At 39.3% G+C, this 22,002-nt stretch overlaps 2 protein-coding genes across 2 annotated transcripts in view; one reads left to right on the top strand and one right to left on the bottom strand.

Moving 5' to 3' along the window:
* Positions 1-1,149: 1,149 nt before the first annotated feature.
* LOC104248352 (auxin efflux carrier component 6) lies at positions 1,150-17,972 on the top strand. Its single transcript, XM_009804602.2, has 8 exons — positions 1,150-1,596; positions 1,984-2,343; positions 2,839-3,092; positions 4,703-4,910; positions 15,659-15,744; positions 15,894-16,051; positions 17,135-17,211; positions 17,568-17,972. Exons 1-8 carry the CDS (start codon positions 1,172-1,174, stop codon positions 17,632-17,634), a joined length of 1,635 nt encoding a protein of 544 aa, XP_009802904.1. The 5' UTR covers positions 1,150-1,171; the 3' UTR covers positions 17,635-17,972.
* A 608-nt stretch (positions 17,973-18,580) lies between these two features.
* Positions 18,581-22,002, bottom strand: part of LOC104231949 (stearoyl-[acyl-carrier-protein] 9-desaturase 6, chloroplastic-like) — a 98,253-nt gene continuing 94,831 nt past the window's right edge. The window contains exon 5 of the mRNA XM_070147589.1: positions 18,581-19,147. Within this exon, the coding sequence (XP_070003690.1) occupies positions 18,581-19,147 (567 nt within the window). The remainder of the gene's footprint in view (positions 19,148-22,002) is intronic.

Raw genomic sequence — 22,002 nt, 5'->3', positions numbered from 1 at the left:
ATTTGATTGGTATTCTATTTTGGAAACATACTATACCCACTGTGGTGCTCTGACGTAGTTTACGTGATTTCTTACTACTCAGTCTTTATTTACTTTTATTACTTTGAGTTGGCGTACTCACATTACTCCCTGCTCCTTGTGTGTAGATTCAGTTATTTCTGAACCCCGTGACGGGTGTTGATTACTCAGTGGTGGGTTCATCAGAGTTAGCAAGGTAGCTATCTAGCGATCGCAGCCCTACTTTTCTCCCTCCTTTATTCTTCCTTAGTGTATTTTTTTTGTGATTTTCCTGACCATGTTGGTCTTAATGTTGCCAGTCAGTTGTAGTAGGTGCTCATGACTAGTGACACCCTGATGCCGGGCTTTCTTTCCGCACTGTTATTTTGTTTTAAATACTTTATAAAGGTTTATTGTTAAATAGATTTGATTCTATCCTAAGAATGGAAAATACTAATTGGTTTTGGGTTTGTGCTGACTGACCTAGTTCTATGATAGGCACCATCATGGCCGGGTGGTTTCGGGGTCGTGACACTTGTTTATAAGCCACGATATAAATTTAATTATACCGTTTTACGGGTGGACAGAATACCTTTTAATTAGAAGAGCTACTATTCATGAATGAAGCACAGTGGAGGTTTCGTGATTTATATTTCATACTGAGTTATTTCGCTGCTAATTAATTCAGCAAAGTGCACGACCAGAAAACAGGGAAAGGATTAGAGGAATCTAAAGCACATGATTAAGGAAAGCTACAATATCCTCATAATTCACAACCTCGTAATTATTGACTAGGGTAATAAATGGCAGATTTCTTCAACTCCCACATACACACAAACACATGTATATAAACAATTAAACACCAATAAGAGCTAGAATTAAATGAATTAACATATTCTTCAATTCCTACACAATGCTACAGTGCACTATGACTCATCAACTGACTTTCAAATTTGCACCTTGTCAAATTTCTCCCTTTATATGTTAAAGAACTAATCATTCAGTCTACCAACCATTAATTAATCCTACTCCTAATTAGTAAGAATCTCGTTTAATTTAACGTACATCCAAAGTTTCAAGATAGGGAATTTAGTCTTCAATATTCTATATAAACTCTATAAATATCCTCATCATCCTTCACTTTCACCTTCTCCTTACTAGAGAGAGAGAGAAGATGATAGGTGCAAATGATTTTTACAAAGTAATGTGTGCAATGGTGCCTTTATACTTTGCTATGCTGGTGGCATATGGATCAGTGAAATGGTGGAAGATATTCTCGCCGGAGCAATGCTCCGGCATCAACCGTTTTGTCGCCGTATTCGCCGTGCCAGTGCTGTCGTTCCACTTCATTTCTCAGAACAATCCTTACCAAATGGACACAAAGTTCATATTGGCTGACACTTTGTCAAAGATTATTGTTCTTGTGATGCTGTCATTTTGGGCCATTTGTAAAGGGCAGTTGGATTGGCTCATCACCCTCTTCTCTGTCTCAACTTTGCCCAACACTTTGGTCATGGGCATTCCGCTGCTTAATGCCATGTATGGAGATTTCACTCAAAATCTCATGGTTCAGCTTGTTGTCCTTCAATGCATTATCTGGTAATACTAATCCAGCACCACTATGTTCTCTACCTTTTTTATTTTCCTAAACTTTTCTTTTTTGGGGGCAAAATTTCATGTTTAGTAGGCGTACTCAAACGTAGACAGGCTCAAGGAAAACATCCTATACTTGAATAAGTGAGCCCAAGAGTTTGTAGCCAATGATTTTATTAGTACTTGAAATAAGCTTTATTTCTCGGCAAATTTACACTAAAATCTTTTAGGGAAAGTAATCCCGAAAATATGAATGTATCATGCCAATGTAACCATTTTATTAGTACTTTTGGGCATGCACTATTCTTTTATTTATTTCTTCAATTGTTTAGATGTAAAAGGAATAGAAAATTCATGGTCCATTTCTTAATTATTTTTGGTGGTTTCATGCAGGTATACTTTACTATTATTCCTGTTTGAATATAGAGCGGCCACTATATTAATTAAGAATCAATATCCTGGCAATGCTGCTGCGGCCATAACCAAGTTCGAGATTGACAATGATGTTATCTCACTGGACGGCCGAAGCCCACTTTGTACGGAGTCGGAAGTCGACGGTAAAGGCCGTATCCGCGTCCGTATCCGGCGATCAACTTCATCAATGCCGGAGTCTGGGTTTTCATCCTCCATAGGAATCACACCAAGGGCATCTAATCTCTCCAATGCTGAAATCTTGTCTGTTCACACGCCAACACCTTTACATGAATTCCGGAATGGAGATATCCCATTTGGACATGGAGATTTAAGAGTCGGGTACAGTTGAATTGTGTGATCATCTCATTTGAAAGTTTAAGTTTTATTTAAAAGACAATATACTTTTAATTACGCCTTCTATCCCATTCTATGTGAAGTTTGATTAGGCATGAATCTTAAGAAAGAAAAACTTTTGAAATTTTACAGCCTAAAAGAAGTTATCATATTTATGTGATTATAAATTATCTCATTAAGCGTAAAATAAAAAATTTAAAATTAAAATATTTTAAAAAATGGAAAGTAAAGAAGAGAATGCATCACATAAATTGGGGCAAAGCGTGTATTTAATTGTGGTATATCTCTACACACTCCTTCACTTGTGCCTAATTCTTTTTCATAGATCAAACACATGGAAATACTTAATGATTTTTGGGCAGCGAAATTTGAACCTAGGAATTTTGCCAAACTTTAACACCACATTGAATTGTGTAATCAAAAACTTTAAAGTGATAGCTAGAACAGTTTTAATTACTTAACTATATTATGTTTCAACAGGATTCGTGCAGCAAGTCCTCGACTGTCCAGCTACGCATCATCGGACGCGTACTCGCTGCAGCCGACGCCCAGGGCATCCAATTTCAATGAATTGGAGACGACCACTGTGACAACAACCGGGAATACGCCAATGTGGGTAATGTCTCCGGTGGCGGGGAAGGTGTTCCGGCAGCCATCTCCGTCTGCTAAAATGGCGTGGGAATCGCCAGGGAAGTGTCTACATGGAGACAGACAAGGATACATAGATGTTGGAGGTACGCGTCGATCAACTTATGTGTTTTGGTACTGACTTTGTTGTTTTGCATAACTTAACTCATGCAGATTGTTACCTTTAATACCAATAAAATATATTAATTCCTGTAATCCTAAAAAATGTGCGTCTATATTCCTTTTTAAGAATGCTCTTAATACATGATATCAAAGTATATTCTGCATGCGTGGTGTTTTAATCTTGTAGTAATAAAAGTATATATGAGTACAACATTATTCCAAAAAATGACAATGATATTGGTAAAAAGAAAGTAGTAGCATTATTAGTAGTAGTACTACTACTATTTATAGGGCATTTCTTCCGAAAACAGTATATAACCTAATTCAAAAAAGAAAAGAAAAAAACAAGATTGGGGAGAATGAATAATGGTAAAACTATAACTAATTGGATGTCAAAGATTCTTTTTATTAGTTAAAAAGCTTTAATAATATTTCAATTAGAGAAATATTCATGACTTTGAGTACTTTTCATATAATTTCTAAATATATATATTACTTCTATATATATATTGATAATTTTATTGTTGAACCCCGTACTTGAAATCTTATATGGAATAATTACGTTTAGGACGGAAGAATATTATAAAGAGGTACAAAACAAAAATAAAGCATGCTGATCCCAAGAATGTCGTTTATGTGTTATCAAATCAAAGACTGAAGGGGTTTGTTTGACTGGCCAAAATATAACATAGATGGGTTGCTTTCTCGTTTGCATGCCTAGAATAAACTCTTGTCCCCATATCCTCAGATGTATATTGTCCCCTTCTGACTGTCGTATTTCTTCCTCTCTCCACCTGACCTGTCAATTGAACAAATTGTCTGATACTTAAAATGAATCAATATTAAGTGATATTTATAGAATTATTACACTCTGTTTTCTCTTTTAATTTTATCCAAGTATACCAAATTGAATATATTGTTTAACATATTTGTGCAGAATTTGTATGTCAGAAACCAATTACTATTCCCAGTTTGTTTCTATAATTTAATTGGTTGGTCCGTGAAAATCTTCAATTAAATTACTAGTACTATTATCAGCTGCAATAGTAGTAACTTTTTTTTTAATAAGAAAAACGAGTTAATACTAATGATAAAAGAATCTATGCCCCTTCTACCAATTGTAAACGATAGAGTTTCTTACTTGAACCATACAAGTGCAAAGGCAGATTTTTCACATGTCACTTGTCCTTTTGTTTTTCCCTAAAAGGGACTTGTCCGTCCTGAAAAAGTGCAATCTATACAATCTAGTACGTTTTAATTTCATATATAGTGCAATAAGTAAAAAAGAAAATAGAAAATGGAAAAAGGTCAAAGAAAAATTGAGACAACAATTGCTCAAAATAATTTCCTCTTAAATGGGGAAATAATGATAGGACCAGACTTCAATATATAGACAATATCATTACTTTAAAGCACGTGTGTTTTGATGGAGAGACTTATTTGATAGCGCACTTGCAATATAATCTGCTACTACTTTGATGATCCCTCTCCACTCCATTGTTGCCGACCTTTTTCTTTTTAAGAATATACTGATTTTATAACAATATCTTCTATCATTAATTAATAACAACTACATATGATTTGGTTAAACCAGAAAAGGAAATTAGCTTCAGAGATATCTCAAATTTTCCAATACAAGGAGGAGCTGCAGATTCAGCAAGTACCAATATTATTAAACAAGAAATGCCAAATGCTTTTGTGATGCTAAGGCTCATTATAGTTATGGTTGGGAGAAAACTTTCACGTAATCCAAATACTTACTCCAGTATATTAGGACTTCTCTGGTCTCTCATTTCTTTCAAGTAAGTTCGTTAAATACTACTCTAAATTCTACTTATTACTTAATATTTGTATTTTATGTTAGGAAAAATTGTTATGGAAAATAAGAGTTAACTTGAGGCGTGTCAAGGTCACTGTCCTTAAAGATATTTCGCCCACACAATAATAAATAAAATTAGGCGTATCCTTCAGGATTTAACAAGTTCTTCCAGTTATATAAATGGGAACATAACTAGCAAAAAATTCAAGAAAGAAACCCAGCATATAAAAGGAAGAAGATGATTCAGAAAGTTATGTGTGTCTTTCGCTATTCAGAGACCATGTTTATATAAGTGTTGCTCCAACGCCGAGTTAACGGTTAATAACGGCTAGTTTGACTCTATTAAATATAAAATAATTTACTAACTAATAAGTAGATGTAAATAATATTTCAAAGAGAAAAGATTTTTCAAACCAAGATAGATATTACCTTTTGAGATATCATTAATTTGCAACACTTTAATACTTAATATAATCTTGTTTATGAATTACTATTCTAAAGTTAAATTGCTTGTCGGCATTAGATTCCCTAAAGGGTCATTTTCAATTTCTATGATGTCAAAGTATAAATGATGGTTCTACCTGTTGAGAAGTCAAATAGCAACCAAAAATAAAAGGGACTAAACTTTAGCATCTAAACAGAAAAGAAAAAGTTCTTTAACTTTCCTTGACATGTCATTTTCCAGTAATATTACATAGGAGATCGCGGCTTTATTTTTGTATGGGTTCGAATTTGACCGACCTGACCACCTATGACGAACACGACAAACGATCAACTACCTTCGAATCAGCGTCCCAAGGAAGACGACCTTAGGGCGAAAGAAGAAACTACACGACCCATGTAATAGTGTAATCCCATTAGGGACCATTAAGAATATTCCCTGTATTTGGTTACTTACAATTCTCAAGGGGTTTTCTCTAGTATATAAGGGGGGAAAAGACCTTGTAAGAAAGAGACTCTGGGAAACTTACCTATCTTAAATGAAAAGAAACTTTGCAACTCTCTTCCTTTTACCTATTATTATTCTAGAGATTATTATCTTCAACTACGATTTACCCCTTCATCTTCGATTGATTTGTTCAAAAAGGTCTTAACATCTTTTGAGTCAAACAATTTGGTGTCGTCTGTGGGGATTTCTATAGCTGAAATCATAGTTCTCATCTAGATTCCTGAAAGTGATAATTACTTTTCTTCAAACCTCATATAAACCAACAATGGCGGGAAAGGAAGCGAGGCTGAAGGCGGTAGCAGATATCTCGAATAATCTCCTGAACTCCCTCAACGAAGTCGGTAGAGAAGACAATGAGAATACAACACCAAGAGCTACACCGGAGGAGGAGATCTCACATCCTCCACACGGGGATCTAACGATCTTGCGCGAAAGGGGAGCTTCAACATCCATGGTGGGGGAAGCACCACCAGCAGTCAAAAATCTGCTAGAAGAATGGTTAACAAGTGCTTTGAGCAACATGCTCGAGAAACCCACTCAAGGATATATCGAAGACGTACCACCTACAAAAATCGCAGCTACCGCCGATGAGCCAAGCGCTGCACGAGCAGGTGACACACACACTATTACTAATCAAGTGACGATGCACTTATGGCCATCCTAAAGAAAATGGAAGAGATGGAAAACGAGAACAAAACACTACGCGACCAGATGAAGGAACATCAGGAGAGGGTCGACAAAATACCAGGCGCTCCGAAGTTATTACCAAAACGCGATATGGGCCAATTCGTCGAACATCCTTACAGTGAAGGGGCTGCTCCACACTCTATTTCAAAGACCTTCAAAATGCGGCCATACTTGAAAATATATAACGGGACCACGGACCCAGAGGATCACTTAATCCATTATGTTACTGTAGTAAAGGGCAATGATCTATCAAAAGAACAGGTACCGTCTATGTTGCTAAAGAAGTTCGGTGAGACCTTGATAGGGGGAGCATTGACATGGTACTCACAGCTACCAGCACAATCGATACCGACATTCGAAGAGATGGTAGATAAATTCGCCACCGCTCATGCAGGAGCGAAGAAGGCTGAGGCTAGGGTCAATGATATCTTCGTCGTCAGGCAAACGACGGGCGAGAGACTCCGGGATTTCCTGGCCCGATTCAACAGAGTAAGAATGAGTCTACCAAATGTGTGAGAAGGGATGGCAGTAGCAGCCTTTTAAAATGGGTTAAATAGGAACGGGTCAAAGGCAACCAAAAAACTACTCAGTAGACTCATAAAGCCCCCCTACCACATGGGAAGAGATCCACAACGCCTATTGCGCCGAGGTGAGGGCAGACGAGGACGACCTGAATGGCCCGCGCTTCAATGATTAACATCAGTCCAGACCGAGACAAGGAGAGATCGACGTAACGACGGGCAAAAAGATCAACCACCACGTTTCAACTGCGAAAGGCATCAGCCCTATATCCGAACATCCAACCCGCCTCCTCCACGGCATGCGGACACCGCGCCACGACACACTGCACCCTCCGCAACGAAAGAGGTATGCCTCCACTACTATCTGCTCATAATTTTTGTGTTTCCCCATCATAAATAGTGTACACACTGGAGAAGTTAGGCACGAAGGTGCATTGGCCGCAAAAGATAAAATCGGATCCAAGCACCAGGAGGTCGAACATCCTATGTGAATTCCACCAAGAAAGAGGACACAAAACCGAAGATTGCATAGGTTTGCGGCAAGAAGTAGTTCGGATGTTGAACCAGAGGTACCTGAAAGAACTGCTAAGCAATAAAGGAAGGGCTAACTTCGCTCGAGGGCGTGACCCATCTCAAGGGCCTCCAAAGCCACCATCACCAGCCCGTACCATACAAATGATCATTGACAGTGGCGATGACACGGTAATCAACCATGTGAAGTTCACCACACGAACAAACACAAACGGATAGTCACCCACGAACGGTATGATGACCTTGAAGATAGTATCATCTTCGATAAGTTAGATACCGGCGGTTTGTGTTTCCCTCACTATGATGCTTTGGTTATAACTTTATGCATCACTGATACCGATGTAAAAAGAATCATGGTGGATGACGGAAGTGGCACGTGTATCGTTCACCCACGAGTTCTCATGCAAATGAGGCTCGAGGATAAAATAATACCGTGTTGCATAACACTAACAGGTTTTAATAATGCAGTACAGTGGACATCTGGAGAAATAGTGCTACCTGTCCTGGCAGGAGGGGTCACCCTGGAAACAACATTCCACGTCATGAACCAGGAAACGACCTACAACGCCATCATAGGACGGCCATGGATACACGCCATGCGAGCCGTCCCCTCAAGCTTCTATCAAGTGATCAAATTTCCCACCCCATGGGGGATATTCATTATCTGAGGCGAGCCACGTACTGCACAAGAATACTATCGGATCGCCCAAGATTGCACACACACAAAATAGCTAAAAGGGGGAAGTGCGGAAGCATAGCAGTCAGCCATGTCGGGCACCAAACCCGACATACAAGTAGAGGCCATCAAAGATCCAGACCTTGTAGAAGCTTGCAAGGCAACCGTGGAAGATCTTGACCCCGTCCAGCTAGATAACATTGACTGCACCCAAAAGGCTTATGTTGGGCATAACCTCTCGGAGCCAGGTGAGTATCGTGAGTTTTTAACTAATAACGCCGACTTGTTTGCTTTTTCCTACTCAGATATGCTAGGAATCCCAATGGAGATCGCCACGCATAAGCTGAATGTCGACCCACTCTATCCACCGGTACGACAAATAAGGAGGAAGTTCAATGTCGTAATCAATAAGGTAGTCAGCGAGGAAGTTGATAAATTACTCGCCAACGGTTCCATCAGAGAATCGAAATACCCCCAATGGGTCACCAATCTGATCATGGTCAAAATGAAGAACGAGAAGTGGCGAATATGTATCGACTTCACCGATTTAAACAAAGCATGCCCGAAGGACTCTTTCCTATTACCCCACATCGACCAACTTATCGATGCAACAGTGGGACACGAACTGATGAGCTTCCTGGACGTGTACTCCGGTTATAACCAAATTATCATGGCTAAAGAAGATAAATAAAAGACCACTTTCATCACTCACCGAGGTACGTACTGCTATAAGGTGATGTCGTTCGGGCTTTAAAATGTAGGGGCCATGTACCAAAGGTTAGTCACCAAAATGTTCAAAGAGCAACTCGGTAAGACAATGGAGGTTTACATTGATGACATGCTAGTGAAGTCGGCAAAGAAAGAAGATTACATTGGTCATCTGAAGGAAGCCTTCGAAATACTAAGGCAGTACGGAATGAAACTGAATCCCGAAAAGTGTGCCTTCGGCGTGACTTCTGGAAAGCTCCTCGGTTTCCTAGTGTCACAAAGGGGAATCGAGGTCAACCCAGATCAAATCAAGGCTATCGACACAATACTGGATATACTGACCAACAAAAAGTAGGTGCAGAAACTGACAAGACGAATAACCGTCTTATCAAGGTTTATTTCACGATCCTTGGATAGATGCCATAAATTCTTCAATGTACTAAGGAAAAACCATGGGCTGCAATGAAACGAGGAATGCATCGACGCCCTGAGAAAGCTGAAAACGTATCTATCCTCACCACCACTACTCGTCAAAGCGGACCTAGGTAAATGCCTACTTGTGTATCTAGCAGTTTCCGAATTTGCAGTAAGCACAGTCTTGGTTCGTGAAAATAAAGGTACGTAATCTCCAATTTACTATATCAGAAAAACTTTAATTGATGCCGAGACGAGGTACCCTCACCTTGAAAAACTAGCTCTGGCATTGGTCATAGCTTCATGGAAGCTCAGACCGTACTTCCAATGTCACCCCATAAAAGTGGTGACAACCTTCCCTCTAAGGGGTATCCTACACAAACCCAAACTATCGGGTAGACTAGCCAAATGGGCCATAGAACTAAGCGAGCACAACATAACTTACCAACCGTGAACTGGCATCAAGTCGCAGGTGCTCACAGACTTTGTCGCTGATTTCAGCACGAAAATATTGCCCGAGGTAGAACTGAAAGCACTCAGCACTTCTACACATACGACCTCTGGGTCCTCTACACCGATGGTTCCTCTAACACCTCGGGATCGGGATTGGGACACGTCCTCGAGGTCCTTACAGGCTAAATAATTCGCCAGTCCATACGATGCCCCGAGGTGACTAACAACGAGGTCGAGTATGAAGCTGTGATTGCAGGTTTAAAGTTAGCCCTCAAATATGGCGCTTCACGACTCATCCTCCACTGTGACTCCCAACTCGTGGTGAATCAGGTCACTGAGACTTTCCAAATCAAAGAGCAGAGGCTGCAAAGATACCAGTCAGAAATCGACAAACTACTGCCAGAATTCGATGAATGCTGCCTCGACCAATTATCCAGGGCGCAAAATATCGAAGCATACGGCCTCGCTAAACTAGCTGCGGCCATCAAGAATATCAACAAAGAAAACGTGGTCACCCTCCTTCATTCCGCAATAGACCACGTCGAGGTATATTCTATAAACTTAACTTGGGACTGGCCTAACCGCTTCGTAGCTTATTTGCAGAGTGGAATGCTCCCGCAAGACAAAAAAGAGGCCGAAAAACTCCTGGTGCAGGCAGCCCGGTACAACCTAGTAAACAGCGATCGCAACAAAAGAACGTTCGGCGGCCCCCTAACCAAATGTCTTGGGCCACATCAAACAAGGCGAGTACTAGAAGAAGTGCACGAAGTGCACTACGGCGCCCATACAGGAAACCGCACCCTCGTTCGTTGGCTCATTTGCGCCGGGTATTACTGGCCCACCATGAAAAAAGAAGCCGCCGACTATGTCAGGAGATGTGAACAATGTCTAAAGTACGCCCCTATGATACATCAAGCAGGAGAACTCCTACATTCCGTCATTTCGCCATGGCCGTTCATAAAGTGGGGAATGGATATAGTCGGCCCCCTCCCAGCAGGACGAGGTAAGGTACGCTTCCTTTTGGTTTTAACTGACTACTTCTTTAAATGGGTGGAAGCAGGTGCATACACTCAGATACGTGAGCAGGAGGTCATCGCCTTCATATGGAAAAATGTTATATGCCGTTTTGGCATCCCCAAAGAAATCATCTGCGACAACGAGCCTTAGTTCGTTAGAAAAAGAACGACTGAGTTTTTCGAAAAGTGGCGCATCAAGCGAATACTCTCCACGCCATACCACCTTGCCGCCAATGGTTAAGCTGAATCCTCCAATAAAGTAATATTGAACATATTGAAAAAGAAGCTTGAGGAAGCTAAAGGGCTATGGCCCGAACTACTACCGGAAGTATTATGGGCATACCGCACTACGCCAAAAACCAGCATAAGAGAAACACCATATTCACTAGTCTACGGGACTGACGCAGTTATACCCGTCGAGGTCGGGGAAACCAGTTTGAGATACTACAACGATAGCAGAACATGCAACGACGAAAGTAGGCTACAAGATATGGATGAAGTTGAAGAACAAAAAAACATGGCCCACATAAAAATAGTAGCCCAGAAGCAGCAAGTAGAAAGATACTACAACAAGAGAGCCAAGGTGCGACCACTCAAAATTGGTGACTACGTCCTCAAGGCCAAAACACAAGCGTCAAAAGACCCTAATGAGGGAAAATTAGGAACAAACTGGGATGGAACGTACAAAATCGTAGCAGCAGCAAACAAATGAGCATTCCATCTAGAAATAATGGAGGGAAAACTACTCCAAAACAACTGGAACGTCGCCCATCTCAAGTACTTCCACTTCTAAAAGAAGGCATCACCTAAGTCGTATTCTTTTTCCCTCACCCGGGTTTTGTCCCAATCGGGTTTTACTGGGGAGGCTTTTAACGAGGCGGCAAGGGGGACACCTTAAGGAACGACATGTTGTTCATAACCTCGACCCGTCGATATGACCTCCGAACCGAAGTAATGAAGGGACGACATATAGATAATCAAATCTCCATTGTATTTATGGAATCAAATCTCCATTGTATGTGCAGAACCGGATCTCCATTAGTCAGCATGCGACGTCTTCCTACGGGAATATGATCAAATCTCCAACAATGTAAGCTCGACCTCGTTCGAACCATGACGGGATTCTAGTTCGACGACAGTTCAAAGCAACATCCCAATGGCCAAGGCCATCGACGACAATGTAAGTTCGACCTCGTTTAAACTATGACAGGATTCTACTTCGACGACAGTTCGAAGTAACATCCCAATGGCCAAGGCCATCGACAACAATGTATGTTCGACCTCGTTCAAACCACGATGGGATTCAACTTCGACGACAGTTCAAAGCAACATCCCAATGGCCAAGGCCATCGATGGCAATGTAAGTTTGACCTTGTTCGAACTACGACGAGATTCTACTTCGACGATAGTTCGAAGACGACGAGATTCTACTTCGATGATAGTTCGAAGCAACATCCCAATGGCCAAGGACATCGACAATAATGTAAGTTCGACCTCGTTCACACCACGACGTGATTCTGCTTCGATGACAGTTCGAATCAACATCCCAATGGCCAAGGCTATCGACGAAAATGTAAGTTCGACCTTGTTCGAACTACAACGGGATTCTACTTCGACGATAGTTCGAAGCAACATCCCAATGGCCAAGGACATTAACGCAATGTAAGTTCGACCTCGTTAGAACTACAACGGGATTCTACTTCGACGACAGTTCGAAGTAATATCCCAATGGCCAAGGCCATCGACGACAATGTAAGTTAGACCTCGTTTGAACTACAACAGGATTCTACTTCGAAGAAAGTTTGAAGCAACATCCCAATGCCAAGGCCATCGATGACAATGTAAGTTCAACCCCGACCTAGAAATACGGAGGGTATCTTCCAAAGATACCGATTCAGAAATAGCTGTCGCCAGCTTATCAGTGCTAACGTTCAGCTCGCTCTTAAGCCCCTCAATCTCTGCTACTTAGTACTCAACTCAGCAGTCAAGTCGGCCACTTTCGCCTGTAAGTCGGCATTCTCAGTTGTCACCCCCCTGCTCAACTCAAGCTTGTCCTCCTTCGCCTTAAGGGAGACCTCTAACTCACTATTACGGGCGACAACCTACATAAGCTCTTCGTCCCTCTCCTCAGCTCCTCAATCTTGTGCTCCAACAGGTCCTTTAGCTGCTTGAGCCTCTCAAGGAAAACTTGAAACTCAGGGTCCTGATGATAAATATCGGCCATCGCCCGGTGCTTAGCCCGATACTGATGATATTTGGACGACATCTTCTCATAAAGGCCCGTCCTTCTCCTCTCTCTACCTCCATGATGAGGGTCTAACAAAAAAGAAGGGAAGAAGTCAAAAACAAAGTATAAAACGACGATTATTGCACCAACCCAACGACGAAAAGAGAAGGAAAGGCACCTAACTGCAGGGCCATACCAGCGACCTTCTGAGAGAACTCCACGTCGCTCATCGCCCTAAGTATCTCGCTTTCAGGAGCGGCACATAGAGGAGCTAGGGCCGATGCTACTTGCTCGTTGTTCAGCAGCAAGTTGTAGTTCCCCGGAACGACCACATGGTGGTCGAATCCGTCCATCCTAACCTCCACATGGGTATGGCGACCCATAAATTCATTAACATCCTCTGGGTCGATATCCGAACCTGAGTCGCCACCCTCAACATGATGCCCCCCGATGTTGGACGACGTACCACCCTCAACAGAGCGCACTGAACCAACTCCTGGGCCAACTCCTTCCACTTGGAGAGATCTCCCCGAAAAAATGGCATTGGCTATGAACACAGGCACATGGGCTATCCGAGATGCCCCGCTACGATAACGCCTTTCCCCAGATCAAGCCTCCTCCTTTTCCTCGATAACGGCTCGTCCACGTTAGAGGATTCATCCAAAAGATGTGAGGCCGGTACCGAAGAAACCTCTTCCCTTGCGTCCACGACTCGACACGGATCTCCCAATTGGATAGGTTGAGGACGACCCTCTTGAACAGACTCACTCAAGACAAACTATGGATCTCCAGTGGCAACGACTTGTCGAAAAGAGGGGACCGGTGCCCTCCGCCTGGAAGCACCTCGAACTATCATCACAGAAGGTCGTACCATTAAGTAAGGTCACATGGCTAACGAAATAGTAAGCAAGACATTTACCTGAGGAAACCTTAGGGCCATAACGCTGCACGAAGGCGGGCCAAGTTCGAGTTTCTTCTGCATAAGGCAATAGGCGGACCACCCAATCTCTGATACCCACAATGGGGCGAGGTGGACGGCCCATAGTTGTAAAATGGCAAGCAAATAAGTTTTACAGTAAATAAAGAAGAAAGAAGAACATGACGAAGGACGGCACTTACGAGCCCCGTTCCACCGCTCCGGGAATCTGGTGGAGTCAAAACGACGTGCTCGGTCTTGATGAAGAAGTACTTGTGCCAAAACTTGCAGCTAAACTGGTCATCCGTCCCGACCACCAGCCCTTTCATACCACGAAGCCTCAAATGCACCATGGTACCCCTGAGGAAACCAGGTGTGAACAGGTGCAAAAAGTGGTGGACAAAAACACTATACTACGCCAACTATGCATACTTAGTCAATAGCAGAAGCACCTTGAGCGTGTATGGTGAAAGTTGCGCTGGGCAAACTTGGTAAAATCTACAGAATTCTTCCGCTAAGGGGAAGAGAGGAAGGGTATAGCCGATCAAAAAAGGGTACTCATAGAAAGCACAGTACCCAGGTCTGTGGACATCCACATAGTCTCTCCCTACTAGAACCATTTCTATATGAGCAGGAATGCCAAACTTTAATACGAAGGGCATCGATGTGGACCTGCTCCATCTCAGAAAATACGGGGTTCGGGGTAGGAGGTAGATCTTTGAGGAAGTCACTCCGGGATAAGGGGTACCTCGGCAGTAGCTCCTCCACTGTAGGAGGGCTATTACTCTCTTCTACCACCACATCTCCGCTGTCAGAAAGAGGCATCGTGGATGACGGGGTGGCTTCAGGATTGGCTAAAGTTTTTCCAAAAAATCAAATCCTTCACCTATTTATAGGATTGGGAGGCGCCAGAATCGAGGCGGTAGGCTTCAAAGCAGCGTAAGAATCGAAGCACCAAGCCGTCAGTCCCGCCTCAAAAACCTGCGTAATGATGACGCATGTAAAGTTGACATCACTTCCCGGAGAAGTATACCACACGATGTTTTGCCGAGCATGATGACCATCTCCCATTGGCCATGTCGTAACGCTCCTACAGGTCAAATTTCTCCAGAAGAAGGCATGAAGTCCGCTCATCGAGGACACATGCGGTCGCTACCCTGACAAGCGGAGGGACTAACTGTATGGGTCCAAATTTGACCGACCTCGACCTATGACGAGCCCGACAAACAACCAAGTACCTTCGAGCCAGCGTCCCAAGGAAGACGACCTTAGGGCGAAAGAAGAAACTGCACGACCCATGTAGTAGTGTAATCCCATTAGGGGCCATTAAGAATATTCCGCCGAATATTCCCTGTATTTGTTTGCTTACAGTTCCAAAGGGTTTTTCACTAGTATATAAGGGGGAAAAAAGACCTTGTAAGAGAGAGACTCTAGGAAACTTAGCTAACTTGAATGAAAAGAAACTTTGCAACTCTCTTCCTTTTACCTATTATTATTCTAGAGATTATTATCTTTAGCTACGATTTACCCCTTCATCTTTGATTGATTTGTTCAAAAAGGTCTTAACATCTTTTGAGTTAAACAATTTTATTTTCTGGTGAATCATACCAAAGTTTCCTAACTTTTTGAGCAGATGGAATGTGGGGATGCCCAGTTTGGTGAAATATTCCATTAAAATAATTTCAGATGCAGGTCTTGGGATGGCCATGTTCAGTTTAGGTACGTGAGATTACAAAAATTTACATGAATATATATCCCCACTCTTTTTGTGATTAAAACTTGGAACTTAATTACATATTTGAATAACTATTGGATAAAATGTTGTGATGAATAAATATTATTTTTAATATGGCAATGGTACATTGTAGGGTTGTTCATGGCACTTCAACCTCGAATAATTGCGTGTGGCACGAAGATGGCAGCCATAGGAATGGCCATCAAATTTATAGGTGGACCTCTAGTAATGTCAGCTGCTTCTGTTGTTGTTGGGCTTAGAGGAGTTCAACTTCACACTGCAATTGTACAGGTAACTAACTGTATTATAAAGGGAGATCTCCGAAGAGTATCCCAACATGAAATTTCTTTTTTTTTTTTTTGGATCAATTTTTCTTCTTAATAACATGGTCCAGGACCTAGGACATACCGACTTCCCTTTAATACATGATGATATGGGTAGGATAAAATCTTATTTATATCTAGTACTACGTACATCAAACTAATGAATGCAAATTATTTATCTTTTATATAATATATGTTTATCACTTAACCATGATTAAATGATATATATGTATATTCACTCAAATTTTTAACTGCTAAAACTAAAATTACTTGATTTTGGATAAAAGCTTAGTGCGGGTAAGTGTAATTCCCTTCTCTAAGTTAGTTGAACCATGATAATTGCGTTATCAAAATTTAAACAATTATGACATAAGAGTTTGGACATATACACTTTATATGTAGTGGCACGCGCTAGGTGGTTGTTTCTATGATCACAATCATAGGGAGGAACGTTGATGACTTTCACTTGTTAATTGTTAACTTTGTTACTCTCTGGTCCACAATAAGTAACCGATTTGTTTTTTTATTTTGGTCCAAAATAAGTGTTTATTTATATAATTAAGAAAATATTTAATTTTTTTTTCTAAAATTACCCTTATGTACGTATTCCTAAAAAGTCTTTTGCTCCTCACATTAAATTATGCTGCAACATTTAATTAAGGGTAGTTTAGTCACACTAACTATGTTTATCTAGAATTTAGCATTTCCTTAATGGGTGTGCTAGAAGCAAATTGGTCACTTATTATGGACCGGAGGAGTATAATATTTCAGATCAGAACAAGAACCCAAAGCAAATTGTAGGGAATTTTCACTCTTTATATTTGTAGTGCAGCTCCTTCAATTGCAACATTTTTCCCTGAAAAAATATATAATTTATTATGTCGCCTTTGTTCCTTAAAAATATGTATATGTTATATTATCTCTCCCTTATTTGCATAAGCAGGCTGAGAGTAGTTTAACTACTTTGTTAATACCATAGGTATAAATAAATTAAGGTAACCATTATTGCATATAAAATGCTAATATAAAGTCAATCTTCTGCCAAATTCAGGCAGCTCTTCCCCAAGGAATTGTTCCATTTGTCTTCGCAAGAGAATATGGATTGCATCCCGACATACTAAGTACTGGGTAAGTTGATCTCAATTTATAATTTACAAAAGTAATTAAAAGAAACAAAAAAAATATTAACAATAAATTGATCTTAAATTTCATACTACTTAATGAAACACTTTTGACATATCATTCCTCGTTCATTTTCTCCTAACCTAGTTAATTGTCGTGTCTCGTTTTTTGTGGTAGATTTGAAATTATTTTCCCTGTAAATTTGAATTCATCCTTTGGAAACTATATTTGGGGAATTGGGGAATCAAAAAGTGATAAGTAATTTCTTTGGAAATAAAGGGATATATTTACTTCTTTTTTTTCCTTCTTTTTGCATTTCCAACAAGATCTTTTTGAAATGAGTTTATTCTCTTCTTTTGCAGGGTTATATTTGGGATGCTGGTTTCATTACCAGTAACCCTCCTTTATTATATACTTTTAGGGCTATGAAGAAAAATTTACAGATAATCTTTGCCCCCCATGCGGATAGTAATTTGGTCCAGATTGTGTATTACTTTGACCTAACCAGCACTTTGACAAGTAATAATTAATTAGAGTACTCATACATCAAGTTCCTTTTCTTGGGTTTTGATTATGTAAAAGCTATTTGGAAGATTGACTTAGAAACCGACATTATTTATTTAGTCTCCATTACCCATTATTAGTGTCGATTTAGATAGTGATACCAAAATTATGTAAAAGATCTTTTTGGCTACGAAAATTACTCTTTTCTTTAGTGCAATATCTGTTAGTGGCAACCGAAAGGGAATAAAATATTATTATTACGACATATCATTGCAGTTGGGAACTGACTTTAATTTCTTGTCATAATTTATAGTGTTACAAAATAAGCAATATTTGACCTGAGAAAAAAGAGAAGAAAAGGAATCTTTTGATCTCGTTTATATTGTCTCTGTCTTTGAATGGCTTGATTATGCCGTGTGCAATGATTATGGAACGCTCGTTCAAATGTTTAATTTAAGAAATTTAAAACTGCGTATTTCTATTAGTTAGAACGGTAATTAAACAAGCAACTCATGGTTGCTTCTTGTCGTTAAAATTACTGAGTGTTTAAGGCAACTTAATTAGTCATTGTACTAATGTTATTACATTGTCTGCTTGTGCTATAAGTTTGGTCTTGGATTTCTAGAGCTGAAAGGACCAAGCATATTTTGTTAAAATGCCAAGATATCCTATATTTTGTAATCTGATCCTGGGGTATACTTATAATTGCAAATATACAATTTTATTGGTTGACAAAATACTTTATTATAACTCCAACAAAACCTTTCCGGGTGCCTCGATAAATTCGCCCCTTTTAATTTGCCACCACCAATTTCATCCTTTCCCCTTTCTTAGTGAAGGAAAAAGATTTCATTTGTGGCTTTACGCTTTTCTAAACACTCACTTCTTTGTTGAAAATCCAGCTAAACTTCACTCGACGCGACTCTAATTTCTTGGCTCGCTCATCTGCTCGGTTTTGCAACCTCCTAATCTTAGGTGGAAGTCCGCACACAAAATCCCGTGCACGCCTCGCTTCTCCCTCTAAGCCTTCAAGCTTTTCTAATTTCCATCGCGCTATAAAAAACTCTATGATTTCAGCATAATCGCGACTTGTATAAATCCCCAGCCTTTGGGACATGGCAGAGAAGTGCTCAAATATATTCGGATCTCGGCCATCGTACATGAGGTGCATTGGCATCGTGATTTTCTTCTTCATCATGTTTGCAATAGCTAGCATAGTCACGTTCGGATCCACTTCAAGCAACTTCTCAATAATTTTAGTGTAAGCATTTTCGTGCCGCTTCTCGTCCGCTGCAATGGTTCCACATATACGCGCTAGCACGGGGTCCCCGCCTTCTTTGGCTAACCTAGCCATCTTGCCATGCGACAAAAACGTGGCTCGTTCTTGAAAGGATGTGTACACAAACCCCAAATATGGATTGTTCTTTGTTCCATTATCCTAAGTTGCAAGAATTCAAAACGAACAACTTATATTAATAAAATATTTTAAAAAAAATTAAAACAAAAAAAGTTGTATGCAATTGCTTCTTATATGATTATTGTCACACCCTTTTTTACCCCCAAAAGATAATGTGTGTTATGGATTGTGAGTTAAAGAGCTTTTTCAATTAAAGTGACAAATTTGAAATAGGGATTATTTTATTTACAGAGTCGTCACTTGGAATTGATTTTTGCCGGTGCTCCAAGTCACCTTTTATTTGAATCCCTATTCAAAGGAAGGTTTGACGCTATTATTATTGATATGCGAAAACAAAGTCGGGTAAGGAATTCTGTTGACTGGGAAGAAGGTGTAAGGCATTCCCCGAGTCCCGTCGAGGCTCCGTTCACTTTATTGACTACATTTGGCTTATATTATTTTGGATAACTTGTGTTTATTGGATCTCATCTTGTACCTATGTCTGCTTTTATTGCTTGATTAAAATTATGAAAAAAGTTATCTTGAAATAATTTACGCGTATTAATACTTATTTTGTTACGTATCACAATTATGCCACGGAGACCATACACATAGCCATGATATTTAATTATTTAAAGCGCACCTAAATAAACTAGCGCACTTGAATTATTTTCCTAAACTAATTTAAGATTATTGTAAGGCCAAGAGTTATGGAATTGTTTGTGGAAAAAGTGTATGATTTTAGATATTTGAATAAATAAACTATCATATACCAATACCCTACATCCCAACAATTGAAGCCTAAACTTATTAGTGTCCAAATCTTTCAAACTTTTAGCAAGTTTAAATACTATATTTTCAGAAATATGATTAAGCATATAACATTTAAGGATTGATTTATATTATTATTTATAAAGCTTAAAGATAAATAAATAAAATCACATAAAATAAGATAAAAAACAGAGGGAAAAATAAACCTTTTAATGTAAGATTTCCAATTAAACGACTCTCCAAGAATATGTACAATAACTCAGATGAATACCGAACAAGCATAAGCGAAGATGATCATCAAAGCCGGTGAACAGAGCTCCAACGGAATCCTCGACCTCGACTGTTAACACCACTCTTTGGCGTGTAAAAAAGGATGTTTTGAAGTATTTTTGTTGGGTTTTGGGTTGTTGAATTGCTGGAAATTTTCGAAAGAAAGAGGAAGAAAGAATGACACGAGTAGAAATTGTCGTAGCGTAGGAGAAGAAACAATTTGTTTCTCTCAATTCTCTCCTCTCTTTTCTCTCCTTTCTTCTTCTTTTTTCTCAAATTTTCTCTTCTATTTATAGCAAAAATTTTCGAAATTTTTCAGATTTTTTTTTAAAAATATTTTATTATTTTTTAATTAAAAAAAATCCCCCTTACAAATTATTTTCTTTTTTTATAAAAAGAATTCCCACCTTTCTTTACTTTTATTTTTTAAATTCCAACTTTAATTACTTTTATCTTATTTAAAATCCCACATTTTATACCTTTTAAAAGAGAATTCCACTTATTTTACTTTTTCTTAAAAAAACAATCCACTTTCTTTTGCTTTTCTTTTAAAAATTCTACTTTCTTTTACTTTAATTTTTTTTAATTTTCAGCTGCCTTAATATTTATTTTTTAATTCCAACTTTCTTTTACTTTTTATCTTTTAAAATTTTCACAAAACTTTACTTTTATTTTTTTAATCTTTCACTTTCTTTTACTTTTTAAAAGAGAATTCCACCTACTTTTACTTTTATTTATTTTTATTTTTAATTCCATACTTCCCTTTTTCTTATTTTTTAAATCTCTCCCGAAAATTTAAAAAGAAATTAATATTTTTCGGATTTTTTTTATTTTAAAATAAAAATAAAATAATATTAATAGTAATAATTCTCCTTTTAAAATTTTGTATATTTACCCTATAATAAAAAGTGTAACAAATCTAAAAATTGTAGGTTAAAAACCCCTAAAATATTTACATAGAAGAAGTGACAAAAAATTAAATATTGTTAAAAACTAAACAAGCCTATCAGCTTCGGGAATGGTGTATCCTGATTGTCTAAATATTATCTCAACTAAGGATTAGTGTACCTTATGTTGGAAAAATATGGCTAGAGAATGGTGTACCCATATTAACAAAGATACCAGGGAGTGGTGTACCTTGCATTTAAGCTCGACTCAACTAAGGAGTGGGGAACCCTATGTTGGAAAAAGAAAACAGTTAGGGATTGGTGTACCCTATACTAGTAAAGAGATTAGGGAGTGGTGGCCCTATGTCTAAAATAAAATCAACTAGGGAATGGAGACCCTATGTTGGAGAAAGAGATTAGGGAGTGGATACCCTGTGTCTAAAATAAACTCAATTAGGGAGTGGAGATCATATGTTGGAAAATACAACTAGGGATTGGTGTACCATATACTGGTAAGGAAATGTAACTAGGTGTTGGTACACTATATGACGGAAAAGGAATGTAACCAGGGCTTGGCACCCTGTATTACGAAAAAAATATTGAATCCCTCTAGGTGAAAAAGTTCTACATGCGATAAACTACGAAAAGAAAGCTTGAGCGAAAAGTACTTCTACCCAAAAATAGGAGCTGAATACCCCTAGGCGAAACGATTCTACCTGGATTAAGCTATCAAAACTAAGCTTAGGCGAAGAATTCTTTTACGCGAAAATATGATCTGGATTCCCCTAGGAGAAAAGATTCTACCTGAGTTAAGCTGCATAAAAACAATCTCAGAGAAGAGTACTTCTACTCGTAACTATGAGCTTCATTCCCCTAGGCGAAATGGTTCTACCTAGGTTAAGCAGCATAAAAAACAATCTCAGAGAAGAGTACTTCTACTCGGAACTATGAGCTTGATCCCCCTAGGCG

The sequence above is a fragment of the Nicotiana sylvestris genome, chromosome 6 (genome assembly GCF_000393655.2).
Source record: "Nicotiana sylvestris chromosome 6, ASM39365v2, whole genome shotgun sequence".
In the NCBI taxonomy this organism is placed as follows: Eukaryota; Viridiplantae; Streptophyta; class Magnoliopsida; order Solanales; family Solanaceae; genus Nicotiana; species Nicotiana sylvestris.
Note: the sequence above shows the minus strand (reverse complement) of the source record. Positions and strands in the feature narration are given on the sequence as shown.